The sequence below is a fragment of the Mytilus californianus genome, unplaced genomic scaffold, assembly GCF_021869535.1.
Source record: "Mytilus californianus isolate M0D057914Y unplaced genomic scaffold, xbMytCali1.0.p SCAF_4, whole genome shotgun sequence".
NCBI classification, from domain to species: Eukaryota; Metazoa; Mollusca; class Bivalvia; order Mytilida; family Mytilidae; genus Mytilus; species Mytilus californianus.
The window spans coordinates 40,008,604-40,029,136 of record NW_026262690.1 but is presented as its reverse complement, the minus strand read 5'-3'; the positions used below and the strand labels follow the sequence as shown (position 1 = coordinate 40,029,136).

The 20,533-nt window shown below is 33.3% G+C and overlaps 1 protein-coding gene across 2 annotated transcripts in view; it reads right to left on the bottom strand.

Moving 5' to 3' along the window:
• Nucleotides 1-4,231: 4,231 nt before the first annotated feature.
• LOC127738008 (uncharacterized) overlaps nt 4,232-20,533 on the bottom strand; it is a 24,181-nt gene continuing 7,879 nt past the window's right edge. For both annotated transcript variants that reach the window (XM_052249016.1, XM_052249017.1), the window contains exons 2-4: nt 8,318-9,396; nt 7,052-7,995; nt 4,232-5,720 (exon numbers count right to left, since the gene is read on the bottom strand). In XM_052249016.1, the coding sequence (XP_052104976.1) occupies nt 5,433-5,720; nt 7,052-7,984 (1,221 nt within the window). In that variant the 5' untranslated portion in view covers nt 7,985-7,995; nt 8,318-9,396 and the 3' untranslated portion in view covers nt 4,232-5,432. The remainder of the gene's footprint in view (nt 5,721-7,051; nt 7,996-8,317; nt 9,397-20,533) is intronic.

Here is a 20,533-nt window from a genome sequence, read left to right as displayed (position 1 = left end):
CAAAAAAAACTACCTAAAAAAAGGGGGGCCTGCCGGCATGATTTTGAGTCGGCTAAAAAAAAATTCAGATATGTTGGCAATACAACTGTTAATATATTTCTGTTGACTGTTTAGGTCTTTACATAACTGCAAACAACCAGACCTCTGCCTGCTTTCCATTTCAAGATATCAATGTCTTAACATAGCAGTTTATTCAAAGATGCCCTTGACACATAGCAAAAAAAAACTAAGTCCAAAGTTTTTTTTTACAAAGTTTGAGATATTGTAGTTTTCTTAATATTGATGTTACAAAGGACTATAGTGGCTTAAATCAAAGCATAAAAGAGTCTTATTGCAATAATGCATATAGATTGCTTGCAGTTCCTAACCCATTTGATATATTTGGCCTGAAAAATAGCCCAAAATATGATATTTTTGCCTTCGCAAGGAAAACGGCCAAAATTTTGAAATATAAATGGTCATAACTTTTGAACCGCTTGACCGATTCCCAAAATTTTTGCACCAATGAATTTCTTTTTTTGTGCTCTTCAATAATAATGTAATTTCATGCACTTTCTCTATACTTCATATTTTGGCTGACCTCCCTACAAAAAAGTTCTATTAGAAGGTAAGTCTACATTAGTCATTATTTAAATCAAGTCTGAAAAAAATGACTCAACTCTCTGAGTAATTTTTCCCCAATTTTTGAAACATGCATAATTTAAAGAGCATTTGCTTCACTTGAACCCTCTCCCCTACAAATTGCCTAAAACTCATAGTCCGAGATTCCTCTGATGTCCAACATCTGTTTTTGCGATTCCGGCATTTTAACTCTTTATTTTCAAATTGAACATACTCAGCCATTCAGCTTATTTGCATCATAAATGAAGGAGGTGTTAGATTATGTTTTCCTATTGAATAAGGGTCATTTTCATAAATCAGCTCTCATAATGCATTGTAAATTACTTTTTCTGTTGGTCATGTCACAATCTTTTAAAGTTAAAGTAAAAATGCCAGTATTGATGTGTCTATGTGAAAACTGTCCAAATATGAGAAATTAGAGGATGGCAGGTCGATTAAACTTGCTTAAATGAAGAGAAAAATGAACTAATTGAGGCTCGATTTATAAAGATTGTTTTCCTATTGAATAAGGGTCATTTGCATAAATCAGTTCCCATAATGTTGGTCATGTGACATTCTTATAAAGTAAAAGTTAAAATGAGGGTGGTAATGGGGGTACCTTCACTTTTGTGGGAACAATTTGGTTGATAATATATAGAGAATCACTGAAGCATGACTGGAGCGGGCCCCCTCTTATGAAAATTTCTGGATCCTCCACTGGATGGGTCAATGTGAAAACTGTCCAAATACATGTATGAGAAGATAACGGGTGGCTGGTTGATCAAACTTACTTAAATGAAGAGAAAAATGAATAAATTGAGGCTTGATTTATATGGATCCAGTCGCCTCCAGAAGCAACGAAGCAGCACATCCACTTTGGACGGGCAAATATCATCTATCTGATATGGGACCAGCTGAAGTCCCACTGCCCTACATGTAGCTGATGTCGCAAAACAGTCGTTGGAGGTTAGAGTAATCTCCGACTACAAAACTCAATTCCAATGACAAAAATGCCCTAATCTTAAATTGAAAGCATTGGAAAAGTAAACTGTAAATTATAATTTTGACAATGACCACAATTTGTTTTAGTTCAATGTACATGTAATAATATGCGGGATAATACATGAACTTAATACTGCTTCAAGGTTATACAGGTTTGTCAATGTAAATATAAAATAATTTGTTTGCTAACTTAGGGAGCTACCATTTGTTTTTTTTTTTGGGGGGGGGGGGGGGTCTAGGATGAAATTTGAAAAAAAGGCAGGATGAGACAATATGAAAAAAAAGGCAGGATGACAATTTATGTAAAAACAAGTCGGGATAAACTAATAGAAAAAAGGCAGGACAAAAAAGAGTGAAAAATAAAAAGGCAGGACAAAAAAGAGTGAAAAATAAAAAGGCAGGACAGATTACATCTCGAACTAATTTGCATGAAACTCTGGTGAATTGATTATATCTACTGACGTGAGCTCCCTTTTAGATTTTTAAGAATTTTATAATATACATTTTCAAAATATGAGGTTTTATTCATCCAAAAAAGGGGGATTTTTATGTTAACGCCCATTAACTCTAAAAATGCTTTGTTCACTAACTCGTCAACGCTTTCACCAATTTGCATGAAACTGTTGTGAATTGATTATTTTATAAATTTTAGGTTTCCTGTTTCAGAGTTATATGGGATTATATTCTGACATGAATTAATGTGAGCTCCCTTTAGATTGTTTCGGAATTTTAGAATTTACATTATCCAGTTACAATGTAAGGGGTTTTATTCATTCAAAAAGGGGGATTTCCATGTTTTCAGACATTAACTCGAAAATGCTTTAAGCAGTTGTCATTTGTCATGAAACTTTGGTTAATTGTTTATATATATCTATTGATGCAAGCTCCCTTTCAGTTTAATAAATTGTGGAATTTTATTCATATAAAAGGATGGCTTACCCAGTTTGCAGATCAAATTCAAAAGTTTGTACTTGCACTTCTCTGGCATGTTCCAGTAAATGTGTAAATTATAACTGACATAACTAACTTTGACAATGACCACATATTTTTAAGTTCAATGTACATGAAATATACAAGTTAATACATGTAGACTGGATACTGCTGCAAGGTTATACAGGGTTGTCAATGAAAAAAAAAAAAATTTGTTTGCCAACTTAGTGTTTCCTTCAGAAGGTTTTGGTGTGGTATGACACCCTGTCATTTTTATATGCCCGTTTACGGGACGTACTATGGTATACCGTTGTCCGTCTGTCTGTCCGTCGTCAACATTTCGGACATTAACTCAAAACCGCTTTAACTAATTTGCATAAAACTTTGGTGAATTGTTTATATCTATTGACATGAGCTCCCTTTCGTTTTTTATAAATTTTAGATTTTACGTTTCTGACTAAAATTAGGTGGAGGTATGTTCTTATTTCTGACACAGGGGTACTGAACCTATATCAATTTGTGCATGAAGCGATTGATAGTTGCTAGATACTGAATAATTTTACCACAAATTTGTGAAAGTTTTAACCAGTGTATATACTTAAAATATGTTAATAAAGTTCATGTCTTTTTCAGGACTTCTGATCCAACCATGTAGTATGGCATGTTTGTGAGATATGGTTTTGACCAGTAGGATGTTCATGAAGGACCTGTAGTACAAAGTATATCACTGGATTGAGCTCATTGTCTAAGTGTATTATTAAAGTGCTTTGCTTTGAGCTCAGTTCATTGTTATGCAATTCATTCTTTGTGAAATAAAGATTTGACAGACAACTCTCGTGTACAAGGAATTATCAAAGTAGTATCCATTCTATGTACAATGTAAATAATAGGGAGATAAAAGCATTTTATTTAGATTTGAACCAAACATTTTTTGTCCATTAGCCAAACTAAAAAAAAAAATGCACAAATTCACCAAACAATGCTACTGGCGCTACTAGCAATATGATGCTAGGTTCTTTTGTTACACTTTATTTTTATGCCCCCGCCGTAGCGGAGGGGGCATTACGTACGTATGTCCCAAAATTGGTTTCCGTTCTCTAATTTTAGTATGCCTCAACCAAATGTTATGAAACTTATACACAATGCTTATTACCACAAAACACAGATCAAGTTTGAATTTTGGTGGCGTCACTTTAACCGTTCTTGAGTTGTGCCCCTTTATAAATAGAAAAATTGCTAAATTTTTATTTTCTTCTAAATATCAAGTAATTTTAAAATTGGAGTTATCTTCCTTTGTCCATGATTATAGTTGAATCAACTACAATCAATGCTTTATACAATGCAATGTTTAATTTTGACTTCCACTGATAAAATACAGATCAAGTTGAATTTGGGTAGGGTCACTTTAACCATTATTGAGTTATGCCCCTTTATAAATCTAAAGATTGCTAAATTTTTAGTTTCCATTCTGTAACTTAAGTTTGCCCCAACCACAAAACTCATATCAAGTTCAAATTTGGGTAGCGTCACTTTTACCGTTCTTCAGTTATGTCCCTTTATAACTATATGATATGCAAGCGGGGGCATCATCTGTGTCCACATGTGGACACTATCCACATTTGTTTACATCTGTACTGCCTACTGGCGACTCAGTCCTGATTGTAAATGGTCATTCAGTATGTTAAGAAAAAGACCAAAATTTATAAGGCCTATCTGGCCTAATTGATTTCTAAAATATATTTCATTGTACATGTTCAACATTTATCATTCATTTGTTTACTTCTTAATTTGTGTGAATTAACAGTAAATGCTAATTACTACACTTTCATACCATAACAAAACTGCCTTACTGTATTGGTATCACTTATATTTGTATCCATATAACAAAAAAAACTGAAAAGAGAATACTTTTGCAATAGCTTTTTCATATTGAATACTAAAACTTTTTAGATATTTAGACATATTAAGTAGATGTTCATAATATCCACTTGACATTTTATCATATGACTTCTGTAGTTAGTTATGAGTCTTTGAAGCATGCTCACAAAGGTTCCTTTGTTGATATCATTTTCATACTGGTCAAAACTTTTTTTTGCTTTGACCAGCTTTGGAGGAGATATTTTCAAAGAATTAATAAAAAATAACACAGAAATTCACTTTCTAGCTCATCTAGCCCCAATCATCATGTCAGGCATTGTCATTACTAAAAAACATTAAATGTCTTCTAAACTGAGAAACAATTTCCACATTTAACCGAAATCTTTTACTTATGATACTGACAATCCCCCACAAAGTAATATAAATAGAACCATACAAATAGTAAGCAAATACATGTTCTCAGATACCATCTCCCATATAAAAAAATCACATTAAGAAAAAAATGAACCTATTATGTGTTCCTCTCCTAGCTACAAAATGTATCCAAAATCAAAGATGTGGAACATATATATTCTATCATAATCATTTGGTAATTAATGCAATTAGTATCTCTTCCCTGCCCGTGTTGAACATAAAAAACTAAATATTACATAAACAACACCCCTAATGCTCATGTTGGTTGTCATTGTGCAACACAGTTAATACATAGAAAACATAAAACATAGAACTCCTTTTGTCATATAAAACACTGTCAAACATCCAATCATACTATCCACACTGATCTGTGTCCACACTTGTATAGTTCATAAAATATAATTTTACCCATATATAATATAAATCCACATTTAGGATTAACCAAAAAATTATGGCATATACAACAGTGCATTATTGACAACTTAAATTTGATCAACGAGTAAACGATTTAATACAAGTTTGTTTATGTTAAGGAACATAAAACTGCATTTGAAAAAATAATATGTAGCTGCCATGAGATTCAAATATTTTCCCCCTCCAATTGATAATTAAATTCCCTCTGATAACTTGTAATTTTTACACAGACAAAATTTCCTCAAGTCAGGATATCTTTTCTGAACACATAATGGTTGCTCGCCATATAAATCTAATCGACTTATATCTGGATTGAGTTTTACACTTCCTTCATTAAAGTTAACTACTGCAGTTGCTTCAAAAAGTCCATTCTGAGGATGAGTTTCTATTGTGACTTCATAATGAGCTATGTCTAACAAAGCATCTTTGCTGAAATTGGCATATCTGTAATCCTGGTCTTTCTCTCGTAAAAATTTCAGTACCTAAAACATAGTAGTTTACTATTTAATGCAATTCTCAAAAAGGCAATTTCACAAACTTCTTTTTCCAATAATGATGGTAAAAAATCATACCCACAAATGAGTGAAATTTGTATTTAGTAGTTACCTTTGGACTTATTGCTAACTTTTGATTTAATATGTCAAGAAAAGGTTCTATTAGGAGATATTTATTACTTTTGATGATCTTTTAGAAGAAATTGTTGAATAAGGCATAGTTGGCTCTAGCAGACAAATATATATGTTTCTGGCTCTAGTTATATTAAATAAACTTAAATATGGATGGTGTCAAAAATAATGGGGAGATAACCTATTTGTCTTTTGTAAATACCGGTACATGTAAATATATTATAACACAATCAATATCATGGGTTTGCACTGCTTAAAAGAAAAGAGGTGGGTGTTTCTTTCTATATGAAGCTTTACATCGGGGTACCACTAGAATGGGGCACTTTATTGGTAAGTTAAAACAGCTCAATGGGATATGCAATTTCACTGGGCAATATTGCAATAGGTCAGTAATTTTCACCTTTCAATTAGTCTTTAATCTGATTAAAATAAAGATCCTGTGTCCTGGCTTTGCTTACAAGAAATGACAACACTGTTTTACTTTCTGCTTTGGTAACTATTACATTAGACAATGTAATTCCTGCCTAAAAAATCATTACAACAAAACCAGAGAATCTTGAAATGTCCTTGAAACAGAAAAAAGATCCAAAAATTGTTAGATCCTTGTAAGCTAATTGCGTACACAGCATTTGTATTTTAATCAGATAGGGTTAAACGTCTGAATATACTGCACACCACTCCTCATATATTTAATTTATACAAATTACCAGATTTGGTAAACATATTTATCATCAATAGACACAAGTTAAATAATCATTTTAAATCAAATAAGGATGTCACAGGTTGTACATACCGGTATGTGACAACTGAGAAATATGTTAATGGATTATGATTTTGCCATGAAATATATGTAAGGTCTTGATTTTCACAAGACTTTTTATATGAATGATAGTAGTTTTGAAATCCCAGCTGCAAATTTGTACCCCAAATCCTATGTTGAGACCCTCAGTGGAAAGGCCAGAATTTATGAAGAAAAAAATACCTATAAGCCATATAAATTTCTAAAATAATGCAAATAACATGCGGAAAAAATCTAATATGATACATAAAACCTGTTCGTGACAAAAGTGCCTCTGACTGTCTCGCTGATTATTGAGATAATGAGTTGATCTGAACAGACAGTAATTTGGATCCAATAATGTATTGTGAAACGTAAACTTTCACACAACATGAACAACAGTACAAACCTTTTCATTTGGAATCATCAGATATGCTGACTTTATTTCTTTCAGCTTAAGTATTCTGCAGTGCTTTCTAACAGGAAGTGTTAATCTGTTTATATATGCAACTAGTTTACCAGCTGTCTTTTTGACATATTCATTGTCAATATGTTGTTGAAGTCGTGACAAGCAGGAACACCAATGTGTATCTATGTGGGCATCTTTACAAGTCCTATTGAATGGAATTTCTTGTGACAAGCTTATTCTGTGTGATTTTTTAGGTGATTTAGTAGAAAATCTCGATTTATCTAACACATCTGCAACAGTTTCATAAATATCAAATGGTGTCACTAATCTGTCTTTATTCAATTTTAAATTTTTTAATAGCATGGGGTGTTTTTCAAGAAACTCAATAGGATATCGTACAGACATCAATGGCATTCTTTCTTCAATTTTTCCTTGAACAGTACTTCTTACTTTTCCATATCTAGAACCATGATCTGCCAGCACTATGACAACTGTCTTTTCTAATTCACCAGAATGTTCGAACCACTGGAAAAATTTCTTAAAATCTAAATCTAAATACTGACCAGGATCATTTCTCCAATGTGTTAATTCAGCCATGAATAGAAAGGCAAATTTGGGCATACTTTTGTATTTGATGAAAAAATCTTTAATGTATCCTAGTAAATAATGATGATGAGGTGTATGACCAGTACAATATCGTGGACTAATTTCATGTAAAGTTGACCGCCACAAAGCTTGCCAAAAAGGTCTCATATAATGGTCAGTTGGTTGTTTTTTAAAACCATTTAGTCGCAAATTAAATGTGCCAATGGAAGGTTCATCTTCTGCATATGCTGTTGCATATCCTTGCTTTTCAAATTCTTTCCAAATAAATGGGTACTGATCCACATATCCCGATTTATGCATATGTTTCCTAACCTCTGGAAGTTCCATTTCTGTTTTACCTATAAAAGGAAATGTTTGGAATGATGTAAATTTTCCGCATCAAAAGTTCATGTGTCCTGTATTTTTGTCATTATCTAGTGTTCATAAATATGTAGGCTTATATATATATAACAGTCAGTTAATATTTTATAAGTCCAGATATCTGAAAAGCCCAAATTGGAGTGATAATAGTTGTAATAAGAAAATATATATAAAAATGTGTTTTCTGTAAGACCTGTCAACTTTAAGAGTAGTGCAAATCCAAATATTTTCCATATTCTGATACCATATTGTGTGTTTTTGTTTTCAAGTCTTACAGTTAAAACAATTTTACATACTTACCTGTGAGTAAGGGAATCACATTTGCTGTTGTACCATCACCTAAAATATTATATCCATTCAGTATTGTAAAATCTTATTCATCACGTAAGTAGCTGTATGTCAATGGTAGTAGTCTCTGGAAGGACAAATGAGATAATGAGTCTAGACCTATTATAAGAACATTCAGTCCAGTTCCATTGTCAGATGTTACACCGCTGGTTCTCTTCAGAACTTCTGGTTTCGGGTATATTTGAACTATAAACTGATCAAAGTCAAAATTTTCTTCTTTGCCCATACCATATTCCTGATACAAAAATGGATTATCTTGTGTATACCATTCCTCCATGTCTGTTATTTCATTTGAATCAGTAGATTTTCTAGCTCTTGTTTCATTAGCTTTAATTTTAGCTGCCTCTTCATCAGGGTTTAATAAGTTACATTTTACTTGTATAAAATCATGTTGAATAATCATATCAAAAGGATGCTTTTCTTTTACAACTGGTTCTGTATAGGTGAAGAAGTCATCATGTACCCTCTCTATTGCTACATATTCACATTTTTCAATTTTTGCATTATCTGCGGATGTCTTTAAAACAGTTTTATTCATTTTCACAATCCCGTTTTCCAAATTGAATAAGTCATTACCATAGCTGCAAACTAGAGGGTCCAATGTTTCAAATTTGTCTTTATTTGCATCATTATAAAGGGAAAGTCGAGGAAACTGACATGTAGTTGAAATATCTTTTTTCCCTTTCACACCAAGATCTTGAAGATAAACTCTTTGGTCTGGTATAGATTTTTCAAAGTATCTCAGTGTTGGGAAAGTGGCTTTCCAGACAAATTGTAAATTTTCAGGATTTTCTAGATCATTAAAATGACCTTTTAATACTATGGTTGTCAATAAAGCTACACCAAGTAGACATAGAATTACATTTTGCTTTTTTCTGAACCTCATGACTCCTATCATATCTATAGAAGCAGTGCAGCATGCTCATCTTTCATGTTTGTCTTATTCGATATATCTATCATCTATCATGTCTATAAACGGGCACATTTTTGTTCAACTTGTTCATCTCTGACTCATGGTCCTTTCTCATTCTCTGTAAAAAAATATATTTACATGAATTACCCCCTGTTGTAAATAAAACTAAAAATAAATCTGATTATATAATAATATTGATTCTTACATACCTGCCAACTTTTCAAAATCTCCATGGGGGATTTTAAGTGCAAAAGGACTTAATGCTCCTCTTATATTGTCATAAGTGTTTTTAATCTACTACTATATTGTTTGAATGAAAATATATGTTGTTATATACCATTTTAACATTTTAACTTATTTGAATGCCTGTTTTGAGGTGTTCAGTTTACATAATACAGAATTTCAAAATTAAAGTCAACACATCTCATGGGAGATATACCCCATAAATCGGAATAGTTGACAGGTCTGTTCATACACTGGAACCATTACTTTTGCTGCATCAGTACTTACTACCACAATAATTTTAAAGATGACTGACAAGCTACATTTCATATTAATTTATTATATTACTTTATGCATTCTAAATATATATATATAGCTCTGTAAAACCAACTGTTGTCATTGAACATGTCTCATGTCAAATTATTGATTTGAAATTTTTCAACATCATCCTTTTTTGATTACTTTTAACTCTCCAATATATGTTCAGCTGTTGTATCTTTTTGTTGATTATAGTATATATTGAAAAAAAGGCTCAAATATGTCTGTATTGTTCAATTCATAACCTTTTTATACGATCGCAAACAAATTTTGCGGTCGTATATTGGTATGACGTTGGCGTCCTCGTCGTCCGGCGTCGTCGTCCGAAGACACATTGGTTTTCGCACTCTAACTTTAGTTTAAGTGAATGGATCTCTATGAAATTTTACCATAAGGTTCAATACCACAAAAGGAAGGTTGGGATTGATTTTGGGGGTTATAGTACCAACAGTTAAGGAATTAGGGGCCAAAAATAAGCATTTTTGTAACTTCCAGACATAACTTGTGTGTTAGTGCATGGATCTCTCTGACATTGTACCACAAGGTTCCATATCACAAAGGGAATGCTAGGATTGATTTTGGGGGTAATTGCCTCAAAATTTTAGGAATTAGGGGCCAAAAAAGGGGCAAAAAACAAGCATTTTTCTAGTTTCATGACAATAACTTGTGTTTAAGTGTATGGATCTTTCTGAAATTGTACTACAAGGTTCCATATCACAAAGGGAAAGCTGGAATTGAGTTTAGGGGAAATTGCCTAAAACGATTAGGAATAAGGGGCCAAAAATAAGCATTTTTCTAGTTTCCAGACAATAACTTGTGTTCAAGTGTATGGATCTCTCTGAAATTGTACTGTAAGGTACCATACCACAAAGGAAAGGCTGGGATTGATTTTGGAGGAATTGCCTCAAAATTTTAGGAATAAGGGGCCAAAAATGGGCAAAAAACAAGCATTTTTCTAGTTTCAGGACAATAACTTGTGTGTAAGTGTATGGATCTTTATGAAATTGTACAACAAGGTTCCATATCACAAAGGGAAAGCTTGGTTTGAGTTTGGGGTAATTGCCCTAAATGTTTAGGAATTTGGGGCCAAAAAGGGGCCTAAAAACAAGCATTTTTCTAGTTTCCAGACAATAACTTGTGTTCAAGTTTATGGATCTCTCTGAAATTGTACTGCAAGGTACCATACCACAAAGGGAAGGCTGGGATTGAGTTTGAGGGTGATGAATCATAAGGGGGTTCAAAAAATTTGGGGGAGGGATTTTTTTTTCCTTTTTTCCTTTTTTTTTCTTTAAAATTTTCCATTTTAAATTGGTTATTTCTGATTTATATATAAAAGCAAATAATAATGATATGGTTTGAATAGGTAAATTAAAATTTTTTAAGTTCTTAGACCACATTCATTCTGTGTCAGAAACCTATGCTGTGTCAAATATTTAATCACAATCCATATTCAGTGCTGTATCAAGCTTGAATGTTGTGTCCATACTTGCCCCAACTGTTCAGGGTTCGACCTCTGTGGTCGTATCAAGCTGCGCCCAGTGGAGCATTTTATTTACAAGTAAATATCTATATTGAAGTATCTGAAAGATTGATTTGATTGGTTGGTGTTTAATGCCACTTTCAACACTACTGTGCTATTTCGTGGTGGTCAGTTTTTATTGGTGGAGGAAGCCGGAGTGCCTTGAGACAAACCACTGACTTTCGGTATGAAAACTGACAATCCTAGTCAATTAAGATATTGGAATCGAGCGTACCTGCCATGTGCGGGAATCAAACTCAAAACCTCAGTGTTGACAGGTTAGTGATACAGTAGTTCCGCGACTTAGACCACTCGGCCACCAAGGCCCCTCTGAAAGATTAAGACAAAAGTGCACACGCTGAAATGTCTTGCCTACTATACTGACCATCAGGGGCGTAGCTACCTTCTTAATGAAGTGGAATCACAAACTAAAGGGTGAGAGGTCTGGAGGCTGCCTAAGGCCCCCAGTAGGTCCAGGGGGGCGAAGCCCACCGGAAAATCCGCATATATAGCGTTTCAAAACAATCACAACCGTAATAAAACTTGTATATTTTTGTTGTGTTTTTTTGGTCAACTATTTGTTTAACTTCTAGTTGAATGAAGACTAAACATTGTCGTTTGCCTTTTTTTGTACGACATGAGAGCTTTTAAAATCACGGAGGTTTGTTCCATATGCTAGTATTTGTATTGAGCAAAGAAGATGGATAAAAAACAAACAAGAAACATAAACACAATACTATATGTGGAATTTGTTAGCATAAACATCTTTGGATACCAAATACTTGGTGGACACATTCTCCAATATTTTGCTGAACATATGTTTTTTGATGTTTAAAAATTCTGTGGGTAAACTCTACAAGAGAGAGATAGGAATTTCTTATTTTACGCAGTTAGGAATTCTCCAAGTTGAAATTAAGGAACTTTTTCAGAGAGAATGGTACTTTGATCACAATCTTTTCATGATCTGCGTTTGTTAATTATCCAGCTAACTAACAAATACATATGCATTCGACAAGTTGTATTGCAATATCTAGATGATAACAGTGAAGAGACGTGTATTAAAAGTTTGGTGTTTCGTTCGAACAGACAGAAAATTCATTATAAAATTGAATGACCAAATAGTTCAGTATATGTTTTTTTGTAAAATAAATTAAAAAACGTAATACATGTACTGGAAATGTGTACTTTTTTTTATAATAACAGCAGTTCCAACTTCTCGTCTATTAGTTTACGGAAACTATTGATTGATTGAATGGTTATTAATGTCCAGTAGCAAATATTACATGCACACCAGGACGAGAATACGTTGACGTGATATGAAAATGAAGTATTCGTGTTGTCAAGACCTACATACTTGGTCAATTTTTGAACTAGTTCACAAGGTAACAGTCATTATTCCCGGATTGATACGAGTTAAAGAGTCTTCGTTCTAGTAAGATGTGTGCTTTGGGGCGAGGCGGAAAATAATAATTTTCAAGTTTTTTTGTTAACCCTAAAGGGATTATATGTTGCTTGCACTCAAGGCTAGTATACGTTATGGTGGTGGTACCGACAATTATGTAGCTGTTTTTCTAAACAATGTCCGTAATATAAAAAGTTTCAATATTTTTACACCAGTTGTTTATATAAATTTATCGTACACATACATGTCTTACAGGACTAAAAATTTCGCTGCATGTTTATTCCTCTTGCTTTTATTCTTTGTGTAGTTTTTAAAATACATACATAGAAAGACCAATTCCTATAAGTTAACTTTGTCCCCCCCACCTCTCTCTCTCTCTCTCTCTCTCTCTTCTTTTTTTTTTGTTGGTGAAAACGACTTGGATGCACGTGCTGTCATGCTTCCGGGTAGCTACGCCCCTGACCATTGATTTTATGTTGATAGTCCTCCATATAAAGTTTACTACAAGTATCACATTAACATTTATGACCCAAGAAAATGAGGTCAAGGTCAGATAAACCAAGCCAGAAATACATGTACACCTTTAATACAATCATTCCATACACAGAATATAGATGACCTATTGCTTATAGTATAAAAGAAACAGACCAAACCATGGAAATTCTATACTTAACAATGAACCATGAAAATGAAGTCAAGGTCAGATGAACCCTGCCAGACATACATGTACACCTTAAAATCATTCCATGCATCAAATATAGTTGACCTATTGCTTAAAGTATCTAAGAAAAAAACTTAACCAGGAAAACTGAACATTGACCAATCAACCATGAAAATAAGGTGAAGGTCAGATGATATATGCCAGACAGACATATACACCTTACAATCATTCCATACACCAAATATAGTTGACCTATTGCTTAAAGTTTAAAAAACAGACCAAAACACAAAAACTTAACATAAGCAATGAACCATGAAAATGAGGTCAAGGTCAAATGAAAACTGCCAGACTGACATGTACTCAGTACATCGTAAAATATTTCCATAAATCAAATATAGTTGACCTACTGCATACAGTATTAGAAAAACAGACCAAAACACAAAGCTTAACATTGAGCAATGAGCTGTGAAAATGAGGTCATGGTCAAATAAAACCTGCCAGACTGACATGTACAATGTAAAATATTTCCATACACCAAATATAGTTGACCTATTGCATACAGTATAAGAAAAACAGACCAAAACACAAAAACTAAACTATGACCACTGAACTGTGAAATTGAGGTCAAGGTCAGATGACACCTGCCAGTTGGACATGTACACCTTACAATCATTACATACATCAAATATAGTAGACCTATTGCTTATAGTATCTGAGATATGGACTTGACCACGAAAACTTAACCTTGTTCACTGATCCATGAAATGAGGTTGAGGTCAAGTGAAAACTGTCTGAGAGGCATGAGGACCTTGCAAGGTACGCACATACCAAATATAGTTATCCTAATACTCATAATAAGAGAGAAATTAACATTACAAAATATCTGAACTTTTTTTTCAGGTAGTCACTGAACCATAAAAATGAGGTCAAGGACAAACTTCATATCATAAGGCATCTATACAAAGGATGAACCATCGAGGTCTTCTACCTTCTGAAATATTAAGCCTATAAGAAGTTAGTTACTGCCACCGCCGGATCACTATCCCTATGTCAAGCTTTCTGCGACAAAAGTCGCAGGCTCGACAAAAATGAAAAGACAAAAGGTGCTAAACTATTTCCCTACTGATTTTTTTTCAAATCTGCTGTTCTTTCATGTCTTTGAAGTCCCCATAGGACAACATTTTCCAATGGTACATTGGAATTGTATACTTAGTGCAAAAACTTATTATTTTTCTTTATTTAGATTAATGAACTTTCTGATTCTGACTTTTTCAATACTCTGAACTTCTCAATTTGTCAAAGTTTGAATAATGAATTTAAAATGCCATACTGTAACTTGCTGTAGTCATATTGTGCTATTTGCTGACTTTACAATGAATCATTTGGGCCAAAATATCCTTTTCAAGGGTATCACTTTGCCAGGGTTAAGATTTCAATTTCAGTTGGAACCTTATAGTTTCTTAAATAAAGGCATCAGAAATTATATTTGATGAGAGACCATTAATGATCAATTGTTCAGAGTTGTTCAATATAAATGTAGAGCAAGATTTGAAGTTTCTGACAATCTACATGATGAACCGAACTAACAAGCACGAAAGCTGTATCAAAATTCACCAAAAGAAATTCACTTGAAGTTTTAGGAATTTAACAAGACTTAATTGGCGTCTTAAAGAGTAAAGATGATCAATAAAAATGAATAAAGAACTGCCCTTATCCATGCCATCATGAATACTTAACATTGATCAATAAACCATGAAAATTATATTGAGGCCTGAGGAACCCTTTCTGAATAACATTTACAACTTACAATCCTTTTATGGACTAAATATAATTTCACCCCAATGATAACTCAAAGTAACCATAATAAAAATTTAATCCAGGTTAAAACTAAAGTCACCTTTCAGATAAATGTATATATTCCGGACCATATGAGTATATTTGGACCATATGTGTATATACTCATATGAAAAACGACAAACGTTGAAATGTTACTTTTACTGTAAATGTTTGTTGCCCGTGACAAGAATAAAAAACACAAACTATATACAAGATACTTAAGGATCATTGATAAAGGACTTTCCATTTTATAAAGGACTTCCTGTTTTGAATTTCCCTTGGATTTCGGTATTTTTGTTATTTTACTTTTCACCCCAAGTTTAGTTGAAATTAATTTTCAGAGGAGAAAATCTTTTAAAAAAAATAGGAATGTTATGAAAATTAGTCAAAAAATAGTTGTTTAACTCATTCGACCCCAAGAGATTTCTGGAAAATCAGGCATTTTCGAAATTTTGCTAACTTATGCAAATTAGTAGACTCTTGATGCTGTAACTGATACTGATCTATTAAACTAGGTATTGAGATTTGGGTACGGATGGCATGGGTAGGGGGGTTGGGTGGGACGTGGTATATTTTCCAGTGGGTTTAAACCCACCCCTACTGAAACATGGTCATTTTCAGTAAATTTTTCGATTTTAATATGACCTTGAGAGGTGAACAATGACTAAACTGTGTTTCTTTGTCATTCAAGTATTACCTTACAGTTATAGCAGTCTATCCATACTGACTGGAAGTAAATGTGACTTGAGAATCTTGCTGGGGAATTATTTTTGGCTAGCCAAGTATGCCTAAATGTCCGTTTTTACCGATTTCTGACAAAACGGTGACCTAAATTTTTCAGACCAGATATTTTTTGGCCATATTATACCTCCTTGTGTTCCTGTACCATCTATGCATGTATTTATGATACTAGTTGATACCTACAGCCCATACCAGTAACGTAGTGGCCAAAAAAAGACTCCTGTCAACGTATATTTGTTCCGCCTAACAGAAGTTCCACTGGAAACTTTGTTATAAACAATGTCATAATATCTGTTCCTGTTGGAACAAATATTCTATACCATTTATTCCGTTAGGAACATTTACTGTTATATTTTTTCCAGTGGAAATAATATTCCAGAATATTGTTTTCATTTGGAACTTATATTATGAAGGAACTTCTATTCCGTGACACTCCCACCCCACCTGATTTTGGCTACTTTTCACGTTTTTCCGATTATGAAATCTAAAAAGGCCATTAAAGTTGCCATATTTTCTTAATCACACATCTGAAAAGAGTTTATGGACCACGAATTGCATGGTTGAAGTCCCTGCTGTAAAGACAGTTGAGCTGGGGCAGTTCTAAAAAAGTATGGAGGGTCATACAGGCCATCACGACTACAGGCAGGATTGGGGGGCGAAGGGGTTAAGGGGACGACCATTTGATATTCGGGGGGGGGGGGGGGGGAGGAGGATTTTGAAAATAAATATCTTAGCCTTGATAATCACAAAATTAAATGGTTTGTTCTGTGGTAGTTCAAAAATAAATAACCTGACTTACAATGTATTGAAAATAAATGCTATTCGAAAGTATGAGGTGGCACCAGATTCTTCATAAAATTCATCTTTTTTTTAAAAAAAAAATTCGGGAAGCACTTCCCAAATCTTTTAATAATAAATTTAAAGGTATAAATATTATTTAAATATACTTGAAATGTCTGAAAATGGGTTTCATCTAACTTGAGGTATATTGGCTCAGGAACACTTACCTCACTTTTATTACAGGGCTGTAACTACATTGAGGCAAATGCCTTTATGTAGGAAATTTTAAAACCAAACGCTTGTCTTCATATCAAATTGTTTTCACAGCAAGTGTTTGCAAGAAGCAAGTTCTTTTCTCCATTGGACATAGCACCTGTTTTTTCGGGATCACTGTTTCTTTAAATTTGTCTTTTGTTCATTGATTGCCCTTCTGTATTCTCTTAGTGTTGCATTCCTTTTGTGATTTAGTAATTTTGTTTTCAACTTGATCATGAGATTTATTTTATTTAAGACTTTTTAGTTAATTTTACAACTTAACTACTTTAAATTGTATCCCAGTTAAGAGCTACATCAAGTTGTAATTGAAATGTGTTATTAAAAATTACTTGACATAGTTATATCACTGATAATCAGCCCCCTCTTAACTTAATTTGAATAAAACCTCATATAATTTACAGGTATAAAAGATTTAAATTCTGCATGCCGAAACAACAACAAAAAAAAAAAAGAAAACAAAAAAACAGCAGCCACATACTAAACTATGTGAATTACATTTTTACTTTATTCTTCATATTGGTCTTTTGATGTTGTCCATAAAAACTTAAGTCTTACGCTGAATCTATACATTTTGCTTTGAGCATGTTGAGACCAATATATCAGATATATTGTCAAAAAATTATTAAAACAGAACTTGCGTTTTCAGAATAAGAAAGGGTCTGGGAACGCCCAGAAGCACGATTTTGCATCATTTGTTCTATAGTTTCTTTGGCCCTTTAGTGGATTCAAAACCCTCCTAAATTTTTTTGCCTCGTTCCACTCGGCGTAAATATATTTGGCAATACTTTTAAAAGAGGCTAGTCACAGCCCAACTCTAATACTGTGTATGTATGCAATACATGTATATGCAGTTTGGAAATCAGAAGATTCATTTCCGCAGAGCATGATGATTAATTCTGATTAAATGGTACATTAATGACTTGACTGTACATGTATTATTTATAATAAAAAACGAATTTAAAAATTGTATGTTTTCAAATATTATTAATATAGTTATGAAAATAAATAATCAGTCCCTTGTTTTAATGAAAATGAAAAATCTTGCTTCAACAGTGCAGAAAATAAATAATCTGTCCTCTTAGTTTACAATAAAATGCTCCGCAGGGCGCAGCTTGATACGACCACAGAGGTCGAACCCTGAACAGTTGGGGGAAGTATGGACACAACATTCAAGCTTGATACAGCTTTGGATTTGGATTGTGATTAAATATTTGACACAGCATAGGTTTCTAACACAGATTGAATGTGGTCTAAGAACTTAAAAATTTTAAATTGGACATTCACCTATTATGGTCCAATATCCAAAATCTAAATACATGGTTAGATTCAGCATATCAAAGAACCCCAAGAATTCAATTTTTGATGAAATCAAACAAAGTTTAATTTTGGACCCTTTTGACCTCAATGTGGACAAAGTTGATAACGGGGCCCAAAAATCAAAAATCTAAATACATGGTTAGATTCAGCATATCAAAGAACCCCATATATTCAATTTTTGTTGAAATCAAACAAAGTTTAATTTTGGACCCCGATTTGGACCAACTTGAAAACTGGGCCCATAATCAAAAATCTAAATACATGTTTAGATTCAGCATATCAAAGAACCCTAAGAATTCAATTTTTGTTAAAATCAAACTAAGTTTAATTTTGGACCCTTTGGACCTTAATGTAGACCAATTTGAAAACGGAACCAAAAATTAAGAATCTAAATACACGGTTAGATTCGGCATATCAAAGAACCCCAATAATTCAATTTTTGATGAAATCAAACAAAGTTTAATTTTGGACCCTTTTGACCTCAATGTGGACAAAGTTGATAACGGGGCCCAAAAATCAAAAATCTAAATATATGGTTAGATTCAGCATATCAAAAAAACCCATATATTCAATTTTTGTTGAAATCAAACAAAGTTTAATTTTGGACCCAGATTTGGACCAACTTGAAAACTGGGCCCATAATCAAAAATCTAAATACATGTTTAGATTCAGCATATCAAAGAACCCAAAGAATTCAATTTTTGTTAAAATCAAACTAAGTTTAATTTTGGACCCTTTGGACCTTAATGTAGACCAATTTGAAAACGGAACCAAAATTTAAGAATCTAAATACACAGTTAGATTCGGCATATCAAAGAACCCCAATAATTCAATTTTTGATGAAATCAAACAAAGTTTAATTTTGGACCCTTTTAACCTCAATGTGGACCAATTTAAAAACCGGGCCCAAAATCCAAAAACTAAATACACGGTTAGATTCAGCATATTAAAGAACCCCATGAAATCAAGAATAAAACCCCATTGAAATTGGTCAAGAAATAAGCAATTTATAGGAAGTATCTTCTTTTGCACAATCCTGTGCTATTAAATATTTCTTGCTATTGCGCAATACTGTACAATTGACAATTTCTTGCTATTGCGCAATATTGTGCTATTGGATATTTCTTGCTATTGCGCAATACTGTGCAATTGAAGATTTCTTGCTATTGCGCAATACTGTGCAATTGAAGATTTCTTGCTATTGTGCAATACTGTGCAATTGAAAATTTCTTGCTATTGCACAATACTTATTATATAATAATTTACACATCCTGTTTGGTGTGTATCTCCTACCATATCATTATTATTTGATTTTAAATATAAATCAGAAATAACCAACTTAAAATGGAAAATTTTAAAAGAAACAAAAAAGGAAAAAAAGAAAAAAAAGGAAAAAAAAATAAATCCCCCCCAAAATTTTTTGAACCCCCATTATGATTCATCACCCCCAAACTCAATCCCAGCCTTCCCTTTGTGGTATGGTACCTTGCAGTACAATTTCAGAGAGATCCATACACTTGAACACAAGTTATTGTCTGGAAACTAGAAAAAAATGTGTTTTTTGGCCCCTTTTTGGCCCCAGATTCCTAAACGTTTAGGGCAATTACCCCCAAACTCAAACCCAGCTTTCCCTTTGTGATATGGAACCTTGTAGTACAATTTCAGAAAGATCCATACACTTACACACAAGTTATTGTCATGAAACTAGAAAAATGCTTGTTTTTTGCCCCTTTTTTGGCCCCTAATTCCTAAAATTTGAAGGCAATTACCCCCAAAATCAATCCCAGCATTCCTTTAGTGATATGGAACCTTGTGGTACAATGTCAGAGAGATCCATACACTAACACACAAGTTATGTCTGGAAGTTACAAAAATGCTTATTTTTGGCCCCTTTTTGGCCCCTAATTCCTTTACTGTTATTACCATAACCCCCAAAATCAATCCCAACCTTCCTTTTGTGGTATTGAACCTTGTGGTAAAATTTCATAAAGATCCATTCACTTAAACTAAAGTTAGAGTGCGAAAACCAATGTGTCTTCGGACGACGCCGGACGACGACGACGACGACGCCAACGTCATACCAATATACGACCACAAAAATTTTTTTGCGGTCGTATAAAAATACATAACCGATCCAAAACAAATCCTCCTGCCCCCTTTTCTGTTTACAGTTTCTACCTATC